Consider the following 25,735-nt stretch of genomic DNA (forward strand, 5'->3'; position numbering starts at 1 on the left):
TGAAGCATTTAAATTTATTCATTAATCATTCATCTCCAGCTCATTGAAAATGCTAAACTTCCACAAAATTAAGATTGAATATTGAAAAGTGATTGAGGGAGACAGCTCTCAGAGAGTGAGGAGAGTGGAGGAGTGCGGGGAGCGGCAACAAAAACAGGGTCTTTCAACAGACAGTGGTGTCTACATGGGTATGGTCAAGGTGGCCAAGGTGTACTAAGTGCTAGTTAAGGTCACGGGGTTTCACTAGTTGTAATTAGATCTTGGAATCTGGAGAAGCGTAGAATTTCTGTCAACACTGCCTGTAATTATTCTCTTTTCCAATTAATGGTGACATAGATTAATTATCTGATGAGGCAAAGCCAATTGCAATCATTCACCCAGCTAAAATTAGATCAGTCCTGACAGCAGCATGAAAGTCACCTGTTTCATTGTTATGGATTTGCTGCAAGTAAAGAGGGGGGAATAGTGAAGCGTGCTAGGGTAAGTAAGTTGTCTGGTACAGGTGAATGTCCAATTACACTGCTATTTGAACTGAAGGCATCTACTCATTCGATCCTGGACTGGCTTGTTTGTTGACCCCGGCATCATCAGTGGTAGTAGAGTCATCTGTCAAGGATTGCAGGAACGCAGAGATGAGCTGAATTTCTGCTGACAACCCCTCCTGTTTGAATAAGAGAATAAATGAAAACAAGCTAATTAAGAAAATGCTGTTTGTGAAGAGAGGCAATGATACAAGCTCCTCGCTTTATGTGCATCCCACACACAGCTGATGGTGAGTCTACATTTGTGGAAGTAAAGTTACCATCGTGTTCTTATTTTTGTGAGGGAGGAGAACAAGAGGCTCCTGGTGAACCATGTCCAGGTTCAGTGCTCTTCTGTTTTAAAAACCTCAGCATCCAGTTTTTCTATTAAACTGCCTGGCACTGTCAACCAGCTTGGGAATCTGAACTGGCCTAGCCATGCAGAAATTCTCTGACTAACAATTATATCAGAAACAGGATCTTGGATTACAGTCCCCTGGGACTGGGGCAGTGGGCGTCTGCTCCAATCATTACTGGCCATTCAACAAGGCTCTGCACTGCTCTCCGCTGTTAGCCATTGTCAATTATGCCATCCCTAGTGTAAACTCGCAGAACACAAAGCTGAACTGCCAGTTCTGGCAGGAGTGTAACAGGATGACAGCCCGCCGCCCCCCACTCCCACCACCACCCCCGCCCACTCCCACCCGCCCACCCTAGGGTTCCCCAACCTTCCTCCCCTCAAGCTACTTTTGAGCAAACTGCCATTTGGCTTCTGATTCGAGCACGCCTTAGCCGTGAAAGCTCTAACCTGACCTCTCTCACGTTCTGCTTGTGGGGTTAAGTGGACATGATGGATTAGTATGGGCCTCGTCGGGATTCAGCCTGCTTTAGCTCCAGTCACAACTGGTATCAGTTCAATTGATTTCTTCATTTCTTTCTCACAAAGTGGCAATGATATTGATAATCTATGCATCATGTGTTTGTGAAGCTGTGTTTAGTAATGACCGACTGAAATACCCGGTGCATAATCACTATCTAAATACTGTCAGTGCATTTCTTTGTGCATCATAAGACCACAATAAAGGTCTTAATATTTAGGTAATCATGCAGATTGCGTGTTCCTGCCTGCTCATAAACTCATAAAGGTTTTTTTCCTCTTTTCTCATAAACGTTGTACTTTTTGGAGGACAGACGCTGAGCCGGACTGTTCATGAGGAGCCTGTTTAAAGTGAGTGTTGCCTGCTCTGATGGACCCTGTGCTGAGCTGTGACGGGTGACGGTGTGGTGCGCTTGAATACACCAGCTCTTTTGTCCTTCACACTCTGCAGCTCCCTGATAGCTCCTCCCCCTGTGCCCCACTCCTCCCTGCCTTGAGCTGTGATCTGCTGGGGCCTTTTGAGGCTGGGCCACTGAGACATGGCTGCTCCCTGTAATGTCTGGACCAGACCCATCAAAAAAACATGTCAGCCGTCAGAGGAGGAGGAACAGAGAAGGAAACCACTTAATAGTATTTTCACTAGGTACTCCCCTGGAAAACCTCTAATCAAATCTGACTATATTTCGCCTCCAGCCTATCTGATAAAGTTGCATTTGATGCGACAAATTAACCAACAAAAACAAAATAGAGATTTTGCACAAAAGCCACACATTGCAACTGACAAACATGGATAGCTGGGGTCTTTGTATGCCTGACTGTTGAGGCAAAGAGGAAGTAAAAAGGGTGGAAGTAGTTCATGGTATGGTTGCATGCCACCTGGCTCTGCGGTACTGCTGGACAGGACATTTCATAAAGATTCATCACTGTCCCTCTGTCCGCTTTGACCTCATCTCACATCACAGCACAGATTAGACACCGATTATCCTCTAATTGAGGATCCTTACTTCTCAACCTTGCAGAATATGCCGCTGCTCTTCTGCAAGACAGACAGAAGGTTATTCTGCTCACAAAGAAGAGGCTGCAACACAGATATCTTCCATGTGGCATGATGAACTCACTCTGAATTAGCCAAAAATGCCTCCTGCTAAACAGGAAGCAGGCTCAAATGGTAATGTGACCAAACACATAGTGTTGTGTATATAGAGTTATCTAGAGAGGCAGAGCAAGCCTCAGACACAGGGTCACTGCATAGGCACTCTAGCAGACACATCATCCATCACATGTGTCTGTGATCTGATGAGTGAATGTATAGACTGTAATGTAACAGTGGCGTCTTTAACTTTACCATAGCAGTGAGGCACAAAGCCTTGGTGGATGTTTGCCTGGCTGCCCTTGCTTGGCAAAGAAGACACAAGGCAACTGACTAGCCGGATGAGGCTCAAACAATGCCATGCATAACATGGAGTTACTGTAGTATGAAAAAGAATACGCTTCCATCCGGTAGAATACCTAGACCGGGATAAAAGTTGAATAAAGGGATTTACCATTTAAATGAATGGTGACAGTTTGTGCAGTTTTCCAGCCTGTTTTACATGTATATGTACAAATACCTGGGCTGTTTTTATTTTCTGGTCGGTCTCTTGAGAAAGAGCCTGGCACCGGTCCAGTTCAGCCTGGCTGTAGAGGCTGCGTTGTTCTAAGTCTTTCACCAAATCTTTGTGCATCCTCTTCTGCAACAAAGAGAGCTAGGGGGAGAGAAGGCAGAGAAAAGGAATTGGTAAGGCAGGAGAGGAAATTAATGGCAGTGTTCAAGAAGAATGATGGAGGGGAATAGAGAAAGCAGTCAATAGCCCATTCTGCAGTACACGGGCCTGACAGGAATTTCACAGTCTCTTGGTTTCTCTGCCCACTCGTGTGCACTCATCAGAATCCAGTCACATCTGGCTGCCAGGATGGGGGGTTAATTTTCTCTAAATGCTTCAGCAGTTTTGTTCTAGCCGAGGCAAACTCTGTGACTGCAAAGCTGATGAGTAAAATATTTCTACTTCACCCAGTTTAACTTTATACCAATCCCCTCAAGACATATTTTACACATACACACAGAGTCATGAACCCCCCACTGAAACCAGAAATTATTCCTAGTCTCTTGGAAAGACATGCTGCTTGCTTTATTATTTGAACACAGTTTCAAGCAAAGAGGTTTAAATTCTGATAGATGCCATTGCTTTTCTTCCCCCTCCATCTCTCTACTCTTCCTACAAAGCTTATCATTGCTTGGCAATGTGTTCCCCAGTGCATTGAAAACTAAAGCGAATTAGCTCAGTCATCAGCTCCTGAAGGAAAGACAATAACAAGAATGCTCTTTATGGTGTACCCTGTTAAAACCCAAGAGCTGAAAGCCTCCACATAAACAAAGCAATGCTTACATGTACAGTAGAATCAAGAGGATTTTTACAAGAGGCACACACTGGCAAGTGCTATCAGATGCTAATTAATCAGGTTGTTTTTTTTAATCTACAAACAAGAATTTTGCTTATTTGATTTATGTATTTATACTTGTTGAATTTTCCTCTTTTTTAAAAGAAAAATTATTATCTAATATTACATAAGTCAGCTCATGTGTGTCTTCAGTGGACAGTAAATAAATAGGACATACGTCTTCCACTACAAACATACAAAGCTTTCACATTACACAAAATATGGAACACTTGTGAGGCTGACTGAGACAGTATCTGTATCTGAAGTATATTAAAGCTGCAATCTGTTTTAAGTAATACATGTTTTATATCCCAGATGTTATGATGTTGTACGGCACATTCACAGTCATATTTATACATCTATTAAGTTATGTTGATGGTGGTTGTTGTGTTGCATCTGTCCTGGGTGACAATGGTAATAAAAATAGAATAACTAATAAACTACCATCAGTGGTAGACACCGTGTTGAGATCCTTTACTGAAGTAAAAGCAGTAATGCTGCAATACAAAAATAATCCATTACAAGTAAAAGTCCTGCATTGAAAATGTGACGTAAAGGGTCAGTGTTGGAGATATCAAGATCAAGATGTCACTCAGCTTGTGGTGCTTAAAGGGCCAAAAAATACAATTGAAAAGCTCAATGGTAATGTCTCTTTCCGAAAATAAAGCCCTGGTTACTCAAGATAATCCTTAGACCTTGTTGTGAGCAGTTTCACATAGGAACTATTTTCTTTCTACCGAACTACACCCACCAACTGTATCACTGTGCAGAAGGAAGTGTGCACCTACTCATGGATGAAGGGCTCAGGCTCATGACAGCATGAGATGTTAATGACGTCCTTCTCGGCTGAGCTGTAGTGTTAGCTAGCTCTGTGGTGCTAGGTGAGCTAGCAGTAGAAGCATGCTTTCTTCTACGGGTGTTCAGTAGAAAGAACAAAGTTCCTACATGAAACTGTGGATTATTTTGATTAACCAGGTCATTATTTCTGGAAAGAGACATTGCTGTTGAGTTTTTCAAATGTATTTATTTATTTGGCGCTATTTGGAGCACCACAAGTTTAGTGCCATCTACTTCCATTATACTGGAGAGAAGTCTGACATCCCAATGGCCAATAACTCACACCAAAACACAATCTGTGGTTGAACTGTCCCTATAAATAAAAGTATGTAAAAATCATTAGTAAACGTTACTTTAAGAATCAAAAGTAAAAGTACTGGAGCATCACATGTAAGTAGCATTTTACTGTGGTGGAGCTAACTGTAATTATATAATAATAATGAAGTGGTAGTTAAAACTGTAAATCTGTGTATAACTAACTCAAATATGTATTTAGGTATGATGCAACATGTACTTAGCTACATTCCATCGCTGACCAACATTCAAAATATGTGCTTGGTGACACTTCACTCAAGATAATGTGACAAGCTTGAAACTAGATGTTGCACCATATTAGCTGCATTTTAACATGATGTCAAGAGTTAATAATTTCAGTTTTAAAGGTTAAACTGTAACCTCTGTAAATTCAAATTCCAGCTATGAGCCCATTCGCAATCATTATGTTTCAGGTTTCCATGTTCGAGATGCTTTTTGTATGGTTTTGGACAAAAAAAAAAAAAAAAGCAAGGTACAATGACGCAGGAATCTTACCATACTTGATCCCAGTAAATATTTAAGGCCTTATATTCTGTATAGTAGTTGTCTTGAAAGCATTGCACGGGTTGTTTTAAACTTGTCAGGAAAGCCTGCTGTCAGGATTATATTTCAATACAGATGGTTTTCATCGTGTCTCTCACTTGAATATAATAAAAGAGATTACGGGCTCTGCAAACACACAGATGACTGGCGGGAGGCATCTCACACACACATGCACTAATGTTCTGATCTCTCAAATGATCCTGACAATGTTAAATGCATTTACCCTGTTGCCTCCAGTTACAAACAGATCAATTAAGGGCAATCACATTGTGTAATATATGCACTAACTGGGACATAAAATGCCAACATTATAAGGCTAATTGTGAATTTGAAACAGGAAAGAAGGTTGCTTGAATGTCCCTGTATAAATCAGATTAAATGTGATCTACATTACAGAAACATTGTTGATTATAAGCTTGTTATAAAAAACCAAATTCAGGCATAAAACACTAGCCAAGAGGCTGCTGTTATAGAAGTGTAGAGTTGAAACAAACAAAAATGGTGAAGGCTGAATCCGGAGTAAAAGAAAATCAGGCTTTGATCATGAGCGTGGAAAATCCTGTCCACAGGATTTTATTTTTGCATGCATTTTTCACTTGATAACATTCATGCAGTTAGATGAGGAATTGCTCAAGTAAAGGTATTAGTCATTTTTGGAACAAATAATATGAATTTTTCATTGCAGGAGCAGTGTGGCTTCTTCCTGGTGTTATGCTTGTCATGTGTAATTCTATTCCAGTTAAATAGTGTCAAAAACTATAAAGATTAAACAGTAAAATGCTGCTGAGGTGTCTCCCTCAACTAGTCAAGACCTCTGGTGCTATTTTAGCACTGAAGGCACATTCATTGTCTGATCCTAACCTGTGTTTGCTGCTGATCCCTAACCAATGGTGTGTGTGAGGCGGGGGTGAGCAGAGGCAAATTTGTAACATCCCAATAATAAAACGCCTCACCTCTGACCACCTTACAAAAACTATAATCAAGAAAATGTAGAAGGTATAGTATTTACATGTACCATCAACCTCTCTCTTTACTCCCCTTGGTGGCAAAACTACATAGCTATCATTACATTATGTCACATCGATCATCCTCCTCCACTCAAGTTATCTCATCATTATAAGATTGCTGCAGTCACCTCCTCACCGGGCGCCAAACTAATACCTTCTTAAAATAACTGCCCATGCACAGAGCTCTATGGTGCAAAGTATAATAGCATGGACGAGAACATAAGATAACAGAGCAAAAATCCTAATTCATAAAACATAATTAAAAAGAGAGGAGGTGATAGTGAACACCACAAAAGGTTATATAAACCATACCTGTGTGTAATAATGAAAGGATTTACGTGCACGGTTCTTCTCGCTCAGTGCAGACACTTCCTCCCGTTTGGCCTCCAGAAGGATCTTCTGAAGACCTTCGTACTGGCTCGCCAGCTGTTCGTTCTCCTTCAGTGCAATTTTTAGCGCTTCCTACACACACATGAAAACAAAAAGGTTTAGTTAAAACTGTAAAGATACACAATATGTTTAAAGTAGCTATGATATAACAACCAAGACACAAGCAGGCGCAGGGTCGGCTGTGAACCAATATTATACTGTAACTACTGTAACTGTGGCACATCTACACTACACTGTGACTGGTGTTACACTGATACACCTTCTTGTCTCGCTATCATTCTGATCAATTTAGAGATTTTGTGAAGAACTTTGTATATCTTGCAAAACAAAACTGACTGGAATCATTTTATGTACAATATAAAGAGGCACAACATTACTGTGGTGTTAAAAACTTCAACTAGAGTCCCTCTGTGACTGAATTAAGTGGTATCAGAAACTCTGACTTTAATAATGACATTAACAAAGACATCCTATTTGATGTGGATCAGTCACTTCATGACCAATCTGATTAATAACTGATTAATTACAGTCCATAACACAGAGATTAAACAAGGTACAACAATATATTCACTTTCTATGGAGACGTTTGGAGCAAGTGAACAGTTTGTTATCCTGTTACTATTTTTTCAATCTTTAATACAGTGTTATACAGTATGGAATCAGTGCATGGTACGGGTGTCGCACTTAAAGCTAGACTGCTACGTATCTTCTCATACATTGTGGGTCAAACAGCTGCGTATACTAAAAACAATGATGTCTTTGGCTGCTAATATTACAGCCGATCCTTCTAACACTTTCTTTTGGCGAATATCAGCTTTTGCCATCACGCAGATGATTTAGAGTCCCACAGGCTCGATTGAACAGGTTGAGGAGCTCTTTGGTTCCTCAGTCTGTCAACCTATTAAATCAGAGTATGGCTTCTAAGTAAAGTGAGGGTACCTGGGTCAAACACTTAGTGTAATAGGATGATTTATATGTTGTATTGCATCCACTATTCGTAATGTCTGACGTGATTTGTAGCTTTAGTAGTATGGTTTTGTTATCTAGTTAGATTTTATATTTTTGTATTTATGTGTTTTAATGTGAAGCAGTTTTTGTCCCACAATGATAAGTGGGGAAAAAAAAGTCAGTTTTGGCACTGATACAGATCTGGTGTAACTAATTAGTGTGTCCCTAACTGCCACCAGTATATACCAAAAGTTACAAGGATTGGAACCGAGGACCCTTCACACTAAAATGTGAATTTTACAATCAGAGCAATCAGCATTCATAGATAGATTAGTGTTAGTATGACGATCATCTCACTAATATGTCACCACAGCTAGCAGAAGAACAGTTGCTGAGGCTGCACTATGTGCAGTGCAGATGTGCAATACATAATCAATGACCACATAGATCAATGTTTCCATGACACATACAGAAATATTTTATCCGTGGACAGGAACTGGAGAGTCAATACACAGTACTGTACATACTGTATAGTGACTGTAACACCACACCATTTAGAGGATACTTTACTTTTATGTGTACGTACAACACATTACATGCTCTCTGTGTTTGTGCTGTTAATTGAGGCAATATAAATAGCACAGATACAACAATGGACACTTTTCTGGGAAATCAAGCAAATAAATCAAAGTGAGTATGTGTCTCTCTGCTTGTCCTCTTTTCATTTGAACAATGTTCCCCCAAGTACTGGATATGTGGCTGGTGAATATCTCAACTCTACCTGCAGACATAATGAAGTGTGTCTCTGCAGTAAAACAGAACAGCACTAAAGTGATGAGTTTAACCCAGCAGAAAGAGGGGCTGTAAACATGACAAATGCCTGCTATTGATTTCAGGTTTAATTACTCCATGCAGCACTGACAAAGCCCATCTGATGCTGTTGTGAAGTGTAAATGGAACAAATTACACTTCATTGCCCATAAGAAACTGATAGCGTCGGCAGTTTGCATTGTTTACTTTGTGCTCGCCAAACGACAAGCCCTGATCAAATCAAAAAATAGGTGCATGTATGAAAGGCTGAATACTTTCAGACATGTATGGGTTGATTAGAGATAACCACGGATTCCACGGGGATAACAAGCTTAACTATTTCACCTTGTATCTTTTAAAAATCTGCAGATTGTATTTAATGCAGCCACATACTAATTCCCATCAGGCTATTAGCTCTACTGACCTGTATTTTATAGAAAAGAGGAGCCAACCTACAGGAGCTTATAAGAGCATAGTATGGGGTCAGCATTTTTTAGAAGAAATCTCTTCTATAAGAAATATCTGAAAGAGTCTAACCATTCTGCTTCATGCACTGTGGTTTCTGAATGCACACTCTGCTTATTATGTTATGCTAATGCAGACATTATGTGTGCTTTATACTGGTCTCAATGATTAAAGTGACCAATTTCCTTCCAACTTCAGACTCTCTCTGATCTTTTTATTTGCTGAGGAGTATTGTTGTTATATCATCTTATTTCGTCAAGTGAAAAGACTAAACCCTTTTTTGCATGGCTAACTTTTATCTGGCTAATGGGAGTTGTGTCTATGTGGAAGACTTCTAATTCTTAAATTGTCTCACGCCAACAACTTCTTTAAAGTTGCTGCACTTGGATGCATGGCGGCTTAAGCTCCATTGCCTTTTCTTGTTTTGAACTAATGCATTCTTGATCACCGTTTAATGAAACTATATACCACATGGCGATTTCACATTAGATAAGCCATGTGAAACCCCCATCAGCAAAGAGGCTCTGGCTGGGGCTGATAATCCTGCAGATGAAAACCTTACAATAAATAGGGGTTTCTCTTACAAAGGAGTGTTCAAATACATGCCGTTTTGTGCAGAGTGTGCCCATGTTTTACAACAGCCTATTCCTGACATTAATATAAAAAAAGGTCCAGATTATATGCTTATTTGATATTGTGAACTATACGCTTACATTGAAATTGCTATTGAAAATGTTGGCCTACAGGTAAGAAAACAGGCGCAGCATCTCACCACGACACGCATCATCAAATTCGTCCAGACAAAAGACTATAACAACAGTGAGTTGTCATTTGTGGGAAAAGCACTTAAACAAGATTGACCATGGCTTGTAATTTTAATTGCACACAGCTCTTTTCTCTGCATCTTAAGGGAAGTATTGTGACAAGCAATGTGCTGACACTAATCCACAAACAAATAAACAATGAGATGTTTTTTTACAGCTTGTCTCTGATTTCACAGCATTTGACACAAACAAAGTCATGTATTTACAGAAAGCAATACTGCACAACATTTTGTTACCTTCGTGTCTTCCAGTTTCTTTTCTCTTGCCGTAATATGAGCAGTGTGTGTCTGCATGGATCGCTGTGTTCGTTGTTGGCAGTTATTAATATCAGACTGCAAGGTGCTCATTATGAGAGCAGCTGATTTGTTTTTGAATTCCTCCACATCAAAAACACTTCTGGAAGGAGAAAGCCAACACGTAAAACGATTATTATTTTTCTAAAATTAGTTTTGAATATCATTAATATATGATTATTGCATCAGTGGGGGAGACGGTTAGAAACGTATACTTCAAAACAAGGCATGAATTAAGAAATAATCAACGTTAAGATTATCAGATATACTGTATAATCAAAGAAATACTTTTTTATTTTCTTTTAAATAATGCTGATTTGGAAGAAAATCATTATTATAAACTGTGATATTCAGTGTTTCCTGTGTATAACTAACTCACTGTAGTTCTGCTATGTCTCCTGTCATGCTTTCAACTGTTTCTTCCTTTTCATCTGAAGCATCTCGGTATTCTTCGATCTTCTTCGTAAGGTCACTGATCCTGCCCACGGTGTCATCATATCTTTTTACAGCCGCACTGTGTAAATCCTGGAAACAAACAGTTGCATTAATGTTAAAACCTTATTTTCTTCATAGTGCTTAGAGCGAGAGATTATTTTCTTCCACAAAAGAATGACATGATAAATAGCTGTGACTAGCTTTGTGCTCAATGAGCTTTACAGAGTAAACCTGACTTAGCAACTGTTCTTTGATTCAAGAATTGCTTTATGCAACCCTTAACTTTTTTTTGTCCTTACCTGAGCAGCTTTCAGGTGTTCACATTTGAGTTTTTTCTCCTTCTCAAGGTTGACTAATATGTTCCCGTGTTCACACTGAATCTTTTCCAGATTTTCTGTCAGTTTTTTGATTTTCTATACAAACAAAAGATTAGTCACAGATGCAGTTGATATAAAATTGTAATAAATAAACTCTGGCTTTTCTGATGAATTCTCTTCATCTTGCCTGTAGTGCTATTTTGAAGTCTAGACTGTTGTGTTGTAAGTTGCCGAGTGTGTTTCAGTGGCGATATCGCTGGTAGAAATGTCTGCCTTCTCTCAAATATAATGGAACTAGATGACACTCAGCTTGTGGTGCCCCATAAAAGACTCAACAGCAATGTCTCTTTTTACATTACAGCTCAGCTGAGGTGGACGCCATTAATGCTTACATCTTGCACTGTCATGAGCACGAGCCCCTTGTCCATGAGTAGATCAGGGTTCCTTCACACATTTCAAAATTCCACTCTGTTCTCTCACCAAATAATTGCCAGATGAATGTAGCCATGTTCTGGAGCTCATACAAATCCATTAACACAAAGTCCAGACGAGTTCGTCTTTGTCCAAAGAGGACATAAACTAACCGGTGCTACCTATACTTTACTATATTTTCCTGAACATATTGAGTAAATGATACTATATTTTTTGTCTCTTTTATAAATAAAAACAGAAAATGAGTTGAAAAAAGTTGAATAATTTTATTTTCACAGCGTCTCTGCAGCTTTGTTTTCACTATGTCCGTGGAAACAATGTTGAACGCTGCCATGAAGGTATGGTTTCTATACACACCATAAATAGTCTGTTTATTTTTCTGATGATTACATCATTGCATAACTCATAACTAATAAAAATTCAGACAAGATCAATATTCATGATCCTATATGCAATTCAAAAGTACTGCTGTATTTTCTGTCAAACTAATTAGCTAGCTGCGATGTCTGGATTTGGTACAGTTGTAAGGCACTTCAAGGGGCAGTAGTCTGGTAACATAAATATTCTATCATACTTTATTTTCTTTTTCTATACTTCTCCAAACCTGGAAATTACTAAAATCCAATTCCATACTTTTCCATTCTGCACAGGAACCCTAATAGATGCACATCTCCTTCTGCGCTGTGATTCCGTTGGCAGGTGTAGTTCAGTTGAAAGAAAATAGTTCCTACATAAAACTGCTCCCAACAATGTCTGTGGATTATCTTAAGTAACTGGGTCATGATTTCTGTAAAGAGACATCGCTGCTGAGTTTATCAAATTTATTTTTTTGTGCCATCTAGTTCCTTTACATTTGAGAGAAGGCAGACATCTCCACTGCTGATATCTCCAACACTCAGCAACCCACACTAAAACAATCTAGACTGATAAATAGCACTCCAAGTAAAAGGAAAAATATGTATTTTTGATTTTGGGGTGAACTGTCTCTTTAGATATATCATTACCTCGTTTTTTGTCTCCAGTTCTTTTGTTGCTGTGGTTGCATCTTCCAGTTCTTTCTGAAGTTTTTTGTTAGTTTGCTCTGAGCTTCTTTGCTGTCGATCCAATTCTTCCTTTTTATTTGCACACTGACCCTAATGCAAAAGATAATACCAGACAGAATGTCATTATCCCTAAGCCTTAAAACATGTACAGAGGGTAAAAACAGTAAGAGGAAATGTAATGGGAGTGGGATGTATAAATTTATGCAATTGAATACAGCCGGGCATTTAAAACTATCTTTATGAAACGTATAATGTTCGGTTTTTATTGAGACTGTGCTTTGTGAAGCTTCACCTGTTCATACCTTTCATCAAAGCTATATGCTTATACAAAATGTTTCTCAGACACTGAAGAAGTTCGCAAAAATACAGTGATATATTTTGAAGATTTCAATTTAAATCTACTTGTTTGTGTCCCAATGTTGTGATTACATTTTTCCTCTCTGAAGCACCTCATGAATTTACCTTCAGTAGTTCCAGGGTAGCCCTCTGATCTGTCAGACTCTTCTTCTGGTTTTCAATCTCTTTCTGTAGAGCAAAGACAGAGCCCTGAGTAAAACTGAGAAAGCATTTGGTATGTCGCATTTCCGTTACAAACTGCGACCCATGCAGCATACATAGAACATGTGCATATGTTGTCACTGACCCTGGCCCTCTGTTCTTCCATGAAGGTGAGCTGCTCCTGCTCCTTCAGTTTAGTCTGAGTGACACTGCGCTGGGCAACAACGTGGGTCAGTTCCTCCTCGGCCTTTTCCCACTGCTCGTCATTGTCAATGATTTTCTGGAGCATCTGCTTCCTCTCCTCACGCATCTGCTCCACTGCTTTCTTACTAATAAGATCACATAGAAAAGTAATGGTAAACATACATAAGTGGCCAACTACTGTATATAGTAGTACAAATTGGGGATGTTGTATGTTCATTCATGGTTTTGGCTTTGACATTGTACCTCTCAGAATTTTTTATCCTGTAGTCTTCGACTTTCTGTTCATTGTCCATGTTTTCTTTATGAAGAGCTGCAAAAGCATCACACTTTGAACGGAGCTGCTCTTCTAAGCGGGAAACCTGTGCTTCACCATGGAGTCTCTGTGGATAACATAACATACAGTGTGCTGCTGAGTGGATGCACTTATCCAACGCCTTACAGTACAGTGAATTCAAATATTATTAGCATGCATAGCTCCAGTGAGGGTCTAATTGTAGTCTGGTAGGTATGAGCCAGACTCCATCCAATGAACTATCAAAACACATCAGCATTATCAAGAGATGTCCAGTTTTTGTGACACAATTCAAACACTATTTTTACAATACTCACAGTTCTCTCATTGTCTTCTTGCAATTTCTTATTCTTTTGCATTTCTTCCTCATAATGAAGTTTCAATTGCAAAATCTGTTATAAAAGGGGGAAAAACAAGAATTGGACTACTTTTGTAAACTGTTGAAAGAAAACAGTATAAAAAAAACTTTAAATTATAAAATATAGACAAAGTCAGTTACCCTATCTTTTTCTGTTTTCTCGAGCTCCATCATTTCAGAGATACGTTGTGTTGTGGCGGCATACTTCTCTTCTGTAAGTGCCACTGTCTTTTCAGCATCCTGTATTTCAGCACCTACCGCTTTCTCAAGCATCTTCAACTGGTTTAAATCTTCCCTGGAGAGAATTTTTTTTAGACTTTTGTTATTAAGTTGGGGGATTAAAGGCAGGTTTTTATTTAAATTCAGTGTTTACTAAGGGTTGGGAATCACAGGGTTACTCATAGTACAATGCTGTCATGGAAGTGACGGTATCACAAGACATGCGACTCATTATTGTTGACATATTGCAAGAAAGTCATCTACAACGCAACAAGATAACTAACTGAAAAGGAAAACACACTCTTTACAAAGCAGAACTGAAACCTATATTGATTTTCTTTACTGCATCATTGAGAGTTTTTCAATATACTTTATAAGAAACATGACTTAATATCGGCTTTGTCAGCATCAAAGAATACATTTAAATGTTCAGGTTTAAAATCATGCCCATTCCTTTATTTTTTATCAGGACACTTGTATTCAAATCAATTTTAAAGTTTGTTTGTAGTCAGCATGGTTACCTCCATTACAGTGAATCTTGTTATGTGGTAAAGCAGCATTAAGCAGAAGTATTGTTGCTATGGTTACATGCAGTTTAATATACCTTGCACAATGATTTAAAGCGGTGATTACACTGTTAACCATATCTTTGTCTGTGGTGTGTGTATATGATTTTAACGGTCACATGCTAACCAAACAGAAACAAGTTTTTCCACGGATCCTAAATTTATTGATGCTTTCAGTCAGGGCTATTAGGGGGCAGATAGTCAACCAACGTTAGTCGACCAGGTCATTAGTCAGTTACGCCTTGTCAAAATAAGTCAAAACCTATATGACTCGACCATGTGGGAATTTAATTTGAAAGGACAGACACAGGAAGTGACCACGCTCAGCAGTCAGACAGGAGTCAGGTTATAAACAAATCACAGCCGACAGATATCTTTCCCTTCTTCTGTAAATATTCAGGCTGATAAATATGGAAAAATTGATCATGTTAGTGCAGGGCTACACAGAGCTTTTCATCTCTCCTACAAACAATAGGCCTACATAATTATAAACAGCACCTGGAAGAAGATCAGCTCTGCACGCAGGATTTCAGGTAAACAGGCCGCTATACGATAAGACGCAAACTGTCGCCGACATCGCGCTTTCCAGGTTGTTAAAGATGCAGCATTTGTACGGCCCCTAGTCTACAGGGCTGGTACTGGCAGTTATTGCACAGGCTTGTTAATAACATGTCGGGCAGGAAATCCAAAGTGTGGGATCATTTTGATGTAGGACGAACTCTGCAGGCAAATATTTGCCTATCATTCATCGACTACAAACATGACGTATCATCTGAAACGTGGAAGTAGCTACATGCCCATTAGCCCACAGCGTCATTAACAGGCGGCTCGCTCAGTGTGTGACGTGCACTTGTAGATAAAATATAGGCCTATATTAATGAAGGTTCATTAGTACAGTTTTGTATTTCTCTGTAATGTAGCACAGTGTTAACAATGTTACTGATACTATTCTTTCTCACACCTTCAACTCAAACCACTGTGTTGCCCCGCCCAAAATATATATCTTAATAATAAAATTAATATCGTAAACATGCGGGCGACTAGTCGACTAATGGCCCTAAATGAGGACTATCAACTAGGGAAATTCTTAGTCGGCAGCAGCCCTATTTTCAGTGGGAATTGCGTATTGAACTGTTTAACAACTATATGGTCATTTAGCACAAATGATGAAAAGGGGTTAAATACATCTGACTTCAGTCCAATGAGTCCAGTGTGTTTATTAATCTACCAGCTCAGCCACCTCCATGTTGAGAGCCATATGCAGACAATCCCGGCTCAGACTCTAAATCATAGATCAATGTCATATACAGCTTCTTCAACCACTCTGATTTAACAAGTGATTTCACTAGAAGTTGATAAAAGATATTAAAAGTTTTTAATGAACAAAGTCTCCAGTGCCAGTTGTACTTTGATGGTGGACCTGTACATTTTTAATGCAGTTAGGACAGATACTCACAATCTCTTAGTCAGCTGACTCGTTAATGCCAACAGTTCACGATCCCATGATATCATTTCATTTTTGGCTTCTACCTCCATCTCACTTAGCTCCTTCTGAATCAGCAAGAGAGCACTTTGTGCTGTTGAGTATTCTTCATCAGCCTAAATAAAGAAGGAAGAGAATAATGGGCTTATTATTTTCTTCAAATATTACTTGTGAACAATTCATATTCTGAATCCCACACCCACAGTAGGCTACCACCACAAGCCAACAGTGCGGCCACACACTTAAAGTGTTTCTACGCTTTTCCTTAGCTTTGGCACGTCTTAGAAAATTCAGAAAGCTCAAGCCTAGCTATTAACCTTGGGCTTAGCCTGGTTTTAAAGATTAACACTTGAATATCAGAGCTCAGGGTTACCGTCTTCAAAAGGCTCACATCCAAAGACTTATTAAGAGGTAATTAAAAAACAAACATGTCATTTCCTCTTACTGAATCAGTCTGGTGATTCATTAAGTAACTATAAAGCTGCAATGCCTCCCAGTCAAAGCTGACCACTCGGTATCCTATCCATCACTATTCTCCCTACTGGTACACTTTCATGGCATATTTGCATGTTGGCATAAAAGGGATACTTTGCCGATTTTCAACCAGGTTTGTATCATAACAATGTGGGTAGTATGTGTAAATGAGCTCCTTGCTCTATCAGCTCTAATTCACCAGATGATGCATTTTGACAGATTCTCACTGGCTCCAGGGCTAATACTCAAACTAAAGATTGCATTACCTTTTTTGTATGCCTGCCACCATGGACACAAATGCTGTGTCTCAAATCGCGTACTTCTGTACTTACACTTAATATTTTGAGTGCATAAGTGGGTTCACACTGAGAAGTATGGAAAAATGCAGTGCACTATGAGTACCCGGATGGTGCACTCAAAACGGTCAAGAAGTTGAGTGTGGAACTATGGACACTTCTCGCACTCAATGGTCGCCATCTTGGCTAAGTAGCGGAAGGGGAGGGACCACTTTTCAAACTGGAAATAGCGGCCGAGGACTGTGTGACCGTGTACGTCACTGCATTGTACAAACATGTGTTTTTTGCACTAAGCACCACTATACTGTTGTCAGGTATAAGCCAGCAGTATGTTTATTGGGTTAATTTAGCAGTCTGTAATGATTTGGTACCGCGAACGATAACGCGAATGCTAATGCTAGTTTGCTAACTAGCTAATTTGCGGTCGTCATTTCCGGTGAGTGCACAACGGCCGTGTTTGGTTTGAGACAACACTACCCTGTCGAAATTCGCGCACTACGCCAATGAGTACATAGTGCACGTAGTATACTACATGGAAGTGTACTAACGGAAGTATGTGATTTGAGACACACTAAAAGACTATAATGCAGATCTCAGACATTCAGACCAAACTCTGAACAAAAAGTAAAACTGGGCAGAGCTGATCAAATAAAAACCAAGATTCTGTTACTGTATTGCCTATTTCTTGCCTAAAATATCTTCAAAAATAAACTGCAGTGCACTGTTTGGCTGTGATACAAGGGTTTGTGAACAGGTAGTGGACGCCATAATGTTTTCCATTTTGTAAAAACGGAGGCTGAAAAACTGAACTCAAACTGTAAAACTAAGCAGTGCTGATCAAATATAAACCAAGATTGTGTTACTGGGTTGCCTATTTCTCACCTAAAATGTCTTCTGCCTGTTTAACTGTAATTTGAGATTGTTTGTTACTAGCTGGCGGCCACATTGTTTCCTGTGTCTTAACAAACAAGCTTGCATTACATCACCCACTAGCAGGAGTGTGTATTGGTCTGGTGCCGTGCATTCTGGTAGTTGTAGGTTTTCTACCTCTTGATTAAAAACGAATGCCACAGCCCTTTTCCTCTGTTTTCTCTGGCCTTGGAGCACAAACTTCAAAAGTATCTGTGTCTTCCTGCTGTATAAACAGCCTAGTTTTGAGACCATCTTTCCAGCAGTGAAATACATCTTTAAACTCAAAGTAAGGTAAGGTAAGGTAAGATAAGGTAAGGTAAGGTACAACTTTAATGTCCCCGTAGGGCAGTTTGGTTTGCAGTCAGTAAAGGGAGACATAACAATACAATATGACAATACAGCTCACACACAGACACCAAGACCACTCTCAGGACAAAAAACAACATGACCTGGCATCAATGACCATTAAGGGCAACTACTGCAGATGGGACAAAGGAATATCTGCACCTATTGGTACAGCATTTTGGAAGGATAAACCTCTGCCCTGAAGGAAGCAGCTGAAACTCAGCATGTAAAGGATGCAGAGGGTTGGACACGATGGACTGAGCCCTTGACATGAGCCTCTCCTCAAAAAGCTGTGTAAGATTTTTTTAGCTTAACCCCAGAGATCTTAGAACACAGCTTGACCATCTTTTCCAATTTGTTCTTATTTTTCAGACTGAGATGGCCGAACCAACAAATGACATTAAAAGAAATAACAGATTAAATAAAAGCGGAGTAAAACATTCTCATCAGAGTTCTGTCTACATTAAAACTTCGTAGCTTCCTTAAAAAGCACAAGTGCTGGTTCAGCTTTTTACATTGGCCATCTGAGGCTGAATTAGGTCAATAGATGTTGCTGCATCCTGACTTGAACTAAAGAAATTAACAAGTAGAAAAGCTAAATGAAAAGTCAGGGAATTATCAAAGTTATTAGGACTCATCCCCCGGGGACCACGAATGTCTGTACCAAATTTCATGGCAATCCAGTCAATTGTTAAAATGGAATGATTTTACTCAACCAAAATGTTGGATGGACACTGGACCAATGGACCAACAAACAATGCAATCCCTAGTGCCACGCCACTTGTGGATTAAAAATAGTTAGAAAAGAGTGAGTGGGTGACTAAGATAGAGCGGGGAGAAACTAATCTGAAAATTTACTTTACTTGGTGCTGGCTCTATTATGGTTTCTTGCTAAAAAACTAAAAATGTATCTGTATGGAACTACTATCAAAGACAAAACCATATCCCTTGCAAACACAAGTGTCTAGCCTTTGTGGGTTTGTAAATATAAACACAGAAATCGTTTTTAAGATATTAACAAATCAAATTAGAGGTTACCTCAGCTTGTGCAGTGTTGATTTGATTTATGATGCCTTTCTGGAGTTCCAGGTTTTCTTTAACAATAGGAATTTGTTTTTTAGCGAAGTTGATGTCTTCATGTAAGCTCTGGTTCAACACCTCAGCGTGTGACAGTTTCTCCTGGGCTTGCTCAAGTTTCTCTCTTTCCAGTTTTAGCTGCCCCTTTAGTTCGGTGATGTCTCTGATGCAAGCCTCGTGCTCTAGAAAAAAAAACAATAGTCAAAAATGAATTAGCAGGTTTTTAATTGTTATGAAGAACAACAGCATCACAATATTTTTATGAGAGGATAACACACTTCTCTGTCACTGACCTTTTTGGACTACAAAAGAGTGCTCTTGTTGCTTCCACAGTGAAATACTGTCAACTTTGTTCTTCAAAAACCTTCTCGTTTTCTTCTCTTTGCGGAGAGCTTCCTCTGCATACTGACGATCAGCCTCCAGCCGCTCAATCAGATACATAGCCTCTCCAAGGACATCATTTATTTTCTTCTCTAGAGGCGTTGAAGGACAACTTTCTAGAGGATGAAAAACTTGACAAGATTCTGGTATATTGGATAGAACTGTATCATCACTTTCAACTCAATAAACAAAAGCATAAGCAAGTAAATACATTATTGCAAAGTCACGTTAACATAATTTGACCAAATAGAAAGTGCAGTTAAATATATTGATACATCATGTTCCATAACAGAGGTGGATACTGGGTGGTACAAAAGACAAAAGATGTGAACCTGTAACTGGGACATGTAGGAATTATTGTCACACTTATGCCCAACTATTACAAGAATGAAACACCTAAATCTAGAGCTTCTGCAAATGTGTGCTGCTCTTTTATTTGCATGTGCATTAGGAAAAGTGTGTACTTTTCCTAATGCATCACAAAAATAAGATGAAATACTTTAGAATTGACTGAAAAGGAAAAAGAGGTTCACCTGGTGCAGTAATTGCGATGCCTTCGATGAACTCTGTAAACATCTCAGAATCCGTATCCAGGTCTCTGGACTGAAATCTGATGAAAGGGAGTTAAACTAATATCATATTTTAGTTCCTACTGAATATATGAAAAAGAAATAATAAATCAAAACAACAAAGGATCTCACCTCAAAGTTTTGCTGTATTGGTGCTTGTCCTGATTAATCTGTGTCTGATATTTTCCAGACTGGTACAAGACAAATATAAATGCCTGTAATTTGGCGTTTACTTCTATCTGATATTTGTCTTACACTTTCTCACATGTGTGACATCAGTTTACCTGCTGTCGCCAACTGTCCACTGTCTTCTTCAGCTCTTGGATATGGTAAATAGCTTTATTGACACATGGCGAGGGACTGTTGAGCAAAGCACAAGTGCGACGTCTACCAGAGCAGAGGGCTTGAAGATCTGCTTGATTTTGAGAAACACAAAATATTGAGATCTGTAAATCCATCTTTAGTTCAGCACGAACAACTGTGCCAGATAAGCAATTAAAAGCTTACCCTGTTTGCAGGTTTCCTTAACATAATGGCACAAAACATTATATAAATACCACACTGAAGAACCAGCCCTCATAGGAAACAAAATCACAGAACAACAGACTTTTGTTGGAACAAACACTCACCCTACTTCAGTAACTTTATTTTGAAAAGTAATTACAAAAATGTATTTGGCTGTGAAAGATGTTCTGTGATTCTTTACTTTCTCTTTGATTCTGGTTGCATAAACTCTGCAATATATTGGAGGCATCAGTGAGAGAGCAGAGACAACTAATTTGAACATCTCAAGACAAACCCAAGGGCACAATTCTTGGTGGTGAAAGGACGCCATCTGGCTGACAGAACGGGTAGAAAAACAGCAGTGATGCAGATGCCAATACTTCACATGAACTTCTGGAAAATACTGACTTAGTCTTTTGTCTATATTATAGTGCCAAGACATAAAGCTCAGTGACTGGTAAAAGTAACATTTAGGCAAATTCAAAATAGTGAAGATTACAGAAGACCAAGTTTTAATTCAGTCTCTAAATGATTAATTTAAAGCTTAGATTTAGTGTAGCAGTTAATCTACCACAGCTACAATTCACTTCTGTATATATGGAGCTGAAATTTCAGTCCTTGTGTACTATGTTGTGGTGGTGAGGTAAACTCTTTAAGGGATTTCTCACAGAAGTTATGTACATTGTTATCAGTGACATACAGCAGTAAGTAAACAGGAAACAACCACAAATATTTATAGGCTGTTTAGAAAAGCATGTTTTTAAAATAAGTGTTAAATTAAGATACAGTATAATGCGAATCACTTTTGTACAGCCAACAAACCTGTACAGAGACGTACATTTTATTACGCATTTTCAGCAGCGATGTAAGATACCAGGTAAGATGGAGGTGATATTTGTAATGGTAATGTTAAAAGAGAGAATGGAAGAGAGATGTTCACAGTAAGCAGTATATTTTAATCACTTTAATTTATTCAATTTCCCATTGTTTTATTTTGAGGTCAAGCTTTTTGTCATCATTTTCTAGATGTATGGAATACAGATGGCGAACCATTGGTGGATGTGTTTCTCTGCTTCAATCACCTGTGGGTGTGCGTTCAACTCTGCAGGGTGGGGACCTGACCCCAAATCCATGTGAACCTGAATACACACCTCTGACAGGAGAACCAAGGATATGCACACCTACAAGAGTATCTTAAATTGCACCACCAGGTGATCTTACACCTGTCATCAAAGCAACATCTGGTGTTGCCTGGCACCTTTTTAAGGACACTCTCACCATGTTTGGGGTAGCTGAAAGGCCCCGTCATTACAGTCAGACAGGTAAATGACCACCTTGCGTAGATACAACCAAAACTATCAAGGACCTGTAGATAAACAAGTGCTCTAATCAGTAAGAAATAGGTCATCAACTGTAACCTTTCCCATCTGAGATAATTAGCAGTTATCCTGCCATGATCATCCACTGATTAGAACAATGGCTCGTGAGTGAGCTGACTCAGACTGATACAGAACAGTCGAGGAAAAACTGTGGGGAGACCCGAAATGAAGGCCATCTGTTGCTGAGCAGTTTAGATGAATAATACACAGTGAAAGAACCAAGTGGGGTAGGAAGGTGGTGAGGTAATATGTCACCAGTGGGCTGAATAAGCTCTAAATCATACTGGCAGGGTGTATTATAGCCACAGAGCAGGCCCATGTGAGTCTGAAGGCCAATCACCTTGTTACACCTGTCATTTCACTAATGATATTAGATATTTAAATGTAATTATCATAAAAATTTATTCGCCACCTTAATATAATTTTTGAAGTGCAGTCGAGTCGGTGCAGACTACAGGCTGCACGTAGTGTGTGTGGGCAGCTTCCTCACTGTCCTTGGGAACACTGTGGTCTGCAGATGAACTTATTTGTAGGCAATAAATATTAACTACACTAAAGGGGAACAGCGCCTAAGTTAAGAACTCCAATATGGTATTTCTATGGTCCAGGAAAGGTCAATCAACATTTACTGTCTATAGACCAAATCACAATGTTTATTTACAAAGACGTCTAGGTAAAAATCCACGTGTCACAAACATTAAAATCAAACGGCGCTGAGCAGACATGATCTAAATTAGTTCATTTTGAGCCACCTAAAAAAATCAATATCAGTTAAACCGTAAGCTATATTTAGAATATTTTCACCGCCTTACTTTGCGGCCAGTCAGACAGTCTCGATTGCTTAGTATATACGATTAAGTGGAGCAAATATTCAAATACAGCATACACTTACACAGGTATTGATTTTTTGAGGTGGCCAAAATACGTTTTTGATGCGGCCCTGTTCACAGCAGTATACTGTTTAGCTTCTGTACTGGTAGATTTGGTTTAGCAAAGATGGTAACATGGCTCAAATTGACAACAGAAATCAACAATTTTGCAGATTTTACATATCTCAACAATGGTAATCAGTTGCCAGCTTTCTACCGGGAAGTGATTGTTGTCAGTGTGATGTCACCTTGATTTGGTGTATAGAGCAGCTCCAGGATGTGTTCTTAATCGCATACTTGTACTTTTTCTTTTAGTATGTACTGCAGCTGCCCTTAAAGGTACGTACTGTTGCATGCAGTATGCACACAATCGGGACATACTACTTTCTCATGACGTTACACCCTGAACTTTGACCCTCTTGCTTTTATATTTGTTACCTTGTAGATAAAACAGACACCACTCACTGAGTTCTCCAGAGACGGAGATCAACCTGGAGCTCTACTGTTAGTTTGCATCATGTGTAGTTTGACTTTAAAGTTATAACTGCACAGATTGTGGATTTTAACATATCATATTTGCAACAGTGAAATTACATCTGCAGTTCTCTGTCGTATTGTTTGTGATATTTGTGATTATTTTGTTCAATTAAACAATCAATATTCCTATTGTTACTATTCGACTGGTCATCACTGGTTACCTAAGTGCGCTGTCATCCATCATTACAACTTCTGACAGCTGTCAAACAGCTGTCAGAAGGTTGCAGCTCTGTATCATCCACTGCGCAGAGGATTGTGGGTCAGAATAGCCAGTAAAGCACGCTGGCTTGCAGACTGCAACATTGGACCAGATGTAGTAGAACATCCTGGTATTTCTGGCATACTGCATTTCACATACTATGTTTTGGGACATGCTAAATCTTTTCTGGCATACTATATAGTACGGTAGTGCGGGAATTGGAACACACAGCTAGTCTTTATACCTTATGACATCACAAATTTGAGTTTTAGCAAGCTAGTTTTTGGATTTGGGAGAGAGTTGTTCATGTTAACTAAGATTTTGGACTGTCTTAGACCGTAGGAAAACATGTAGGAATTTTGAAAATGGGTGTAGTCCCCCTTTAAGTTGTGTGTTCACTGACCACACTACTTAGTTTATATCGTCCATATTTGTTTGTAGGTACTTACAGTGTCTATATGTTGTAACAGGGTAACGTTATCTCTATCAGATTTTACGCCTGTTCAGACCTTTAAAAAGTTAGTCAAGGCGAACTTTTAGACCGGAAATGGATAAGTGACAGTGTGATTTATTTCACAAATTAGCTAAAGTAGTTATCAAACAAATCTAAGTGGACTCTTCTCACCTTGTGGACTGGGTCGTCCCTCCGCTGATGGGAATCTGAGCGGTTTAACGTTTGGCATTGCTGCAACTTGTCCGACAGGATTGGAAAACACCACCAGGTTTATGTCCTCCGTCCTGTGGAAACGTGAAGGCGTTGACGTTCAACGTTTACCTGAAAATATGGAAGGTAAATGCAACGGTTAGTTTGCTAATTTATTAACACATTACATGATATAAGTTTAATATCTGCCGTTAATCTTTTGGACAAAAGTAAGCTGATGTTAGCTAAAGTTGCGACCGTTACCTTCACTCATCTCGCGCTCTTAGCTAACGTTAAACTGACGGTTAATTAACTGGGCTAATGACAAATTAATGAGCACGGGGGGGTTGTTGTCATGGCAGAAAGTGAAAGCGAAAAATGGCAGGCTATCAACTTACTCGCATTAATACACCTGTGACTGTCAGCTATCTGTTAGCCATGGTGAAGTTTGTCACTGTTCTTCTGTGTGACAACGCTGCAGCTGGCCTGTAAAGAAAAAAGCCCCCCCCCTCCTCTTTTTTTCTAAAGTTTTGTCCAAATGAATCCACTCAAGTTGCCGTCAATCTTCTGCCGAGGTTGCTTAGCAACAAGGGGCTGCGCTTGGAGAGGGCGAGTTGCGTTCAAGAGCGGCAGTGAAGGTTTGTGTTTGTGTTTAGCAGCACTGAGGGGTGTTTCCGACTCGTTTCATGTGAAGTCAGGCACATGTTGTTAAGGAATAGAATAGAATAGAATAGAATAGAACAGAATTATTATTATTATTATTATTATTATTATTATTATTATTATTATTATTATTATACTTATTTTGTTTTTATGCACATTATTTTAGGAAATGATAGTAAGGCTGTGTACTCAAAACACATGCATGGTACTTTATAATAATAATAAAAAATAAAATAAAAATGATAATAATAATAATAATAATAATGGTGATTGTTATTATTAATAGTAGTAATATCATCTGGATTGTGCTAGACTAAAAATCTAAACTTTAAACCCAAATATATATATATATATATATATATATATATATATATATATATATATATATATATATATATATATATATGGGTTTAAAGTTTAGATTTTTAGTCTAGCACAATCAAGATGATATTACTACTATTACTAAATATTATAATAATAATAATAATAATAATTATTATTATTATAATAACAATCACCATTATATATATATATATATATATATATATATATATATATATATATATATATATATATATATATACATATATCTGCAACACTATATCAATAACTATTACATATTACATTATGTAATAGTTATTGATATAGTGTTGCAGACGGTTTGGACAGCTAAAATACTTCAATGCAGATCATGTGCAAAATTATATATATGTATATAAAAGAATATATTTA

At 38.7% G+C, this 25,735-nt stretch overlaps 1 protein-coding gene across 4 annotated transcripts; it reads right to left on the reverse strand.

The window, feature by feature from the left end:
• On the reverse strand, window positions 1-24,887 carry LOC125901642 (coiled-coil domain-containing protein 178). Of its 4 annotated transcripts, none has more exons than XM_049597399.1 (20): window positions 24,739-24,887; window positions 24,323-24,472; window positions 20,494-20,624; window positions 20,342-20,400; window positions 20,174-20,250; window positions 19,553-19,732; window positions 19,221-19,441; window positions 16,129-16,271; window positions 14,029-14,182; window positions 13,847-13,921; window positions 13,481-13,617; window positions 13,179-13,362; window positions 12,998-13,060; window positions 12,497-12,625; window positions 11,043-11,156; window positions 10,688-10,833; window positions 10,252-10,411; window positions 6,891-7,040; window positions 3,009-3,143; window positions 1-661 (listed from the first exon to the last, which is right to left on the reverse strand). In XM_049597399.1, the coding sequence occupies exons 2-20, from the start codon at window positions 24,378-24,380 to the stop codon at window positions 542-544; spliced, it is 2,436 nt and encodes an 811-aa protein (XP_049453356.1). In that variant the 5' UTR covers window positions 24,381-24,472; window positions 24,739-24,887; the 3' UTR covers window positions 1-541. The 4 variants fall into 4 exon arrangements, with proteins under 4 accessions (XP_049453356.1, XP_049453354.1, XP_049453352.1 ...); XM_049597397.1 differs by having other exon boundaries at window positions 19,553-19,756; window positions 20,494-20,621; window positions 24,739-24,886; XM_049597395.1 differs by having other exon boundaries at window positions 19,553-19,756; window positions 24,739-24,886.
• Between the last annotated feature and the right edge of the window lie 848 nt (window positions 24,888-25,735).

The sequence above is a fragment of the Epinephelus fuscoguttatus genome, linkage group LG15 (assembly GCF_011397635.1).
Source record: "Epinephelus fuscoguttatus linkage group LG15, E.fuscoguttatus.final_Chr_v1".
NCBI lineage: Eukaryota > Metazoa > Chordata > Actinopteri > Perciformes > Serranidae > Epinephelus > Epinephelus fuscoguttatus.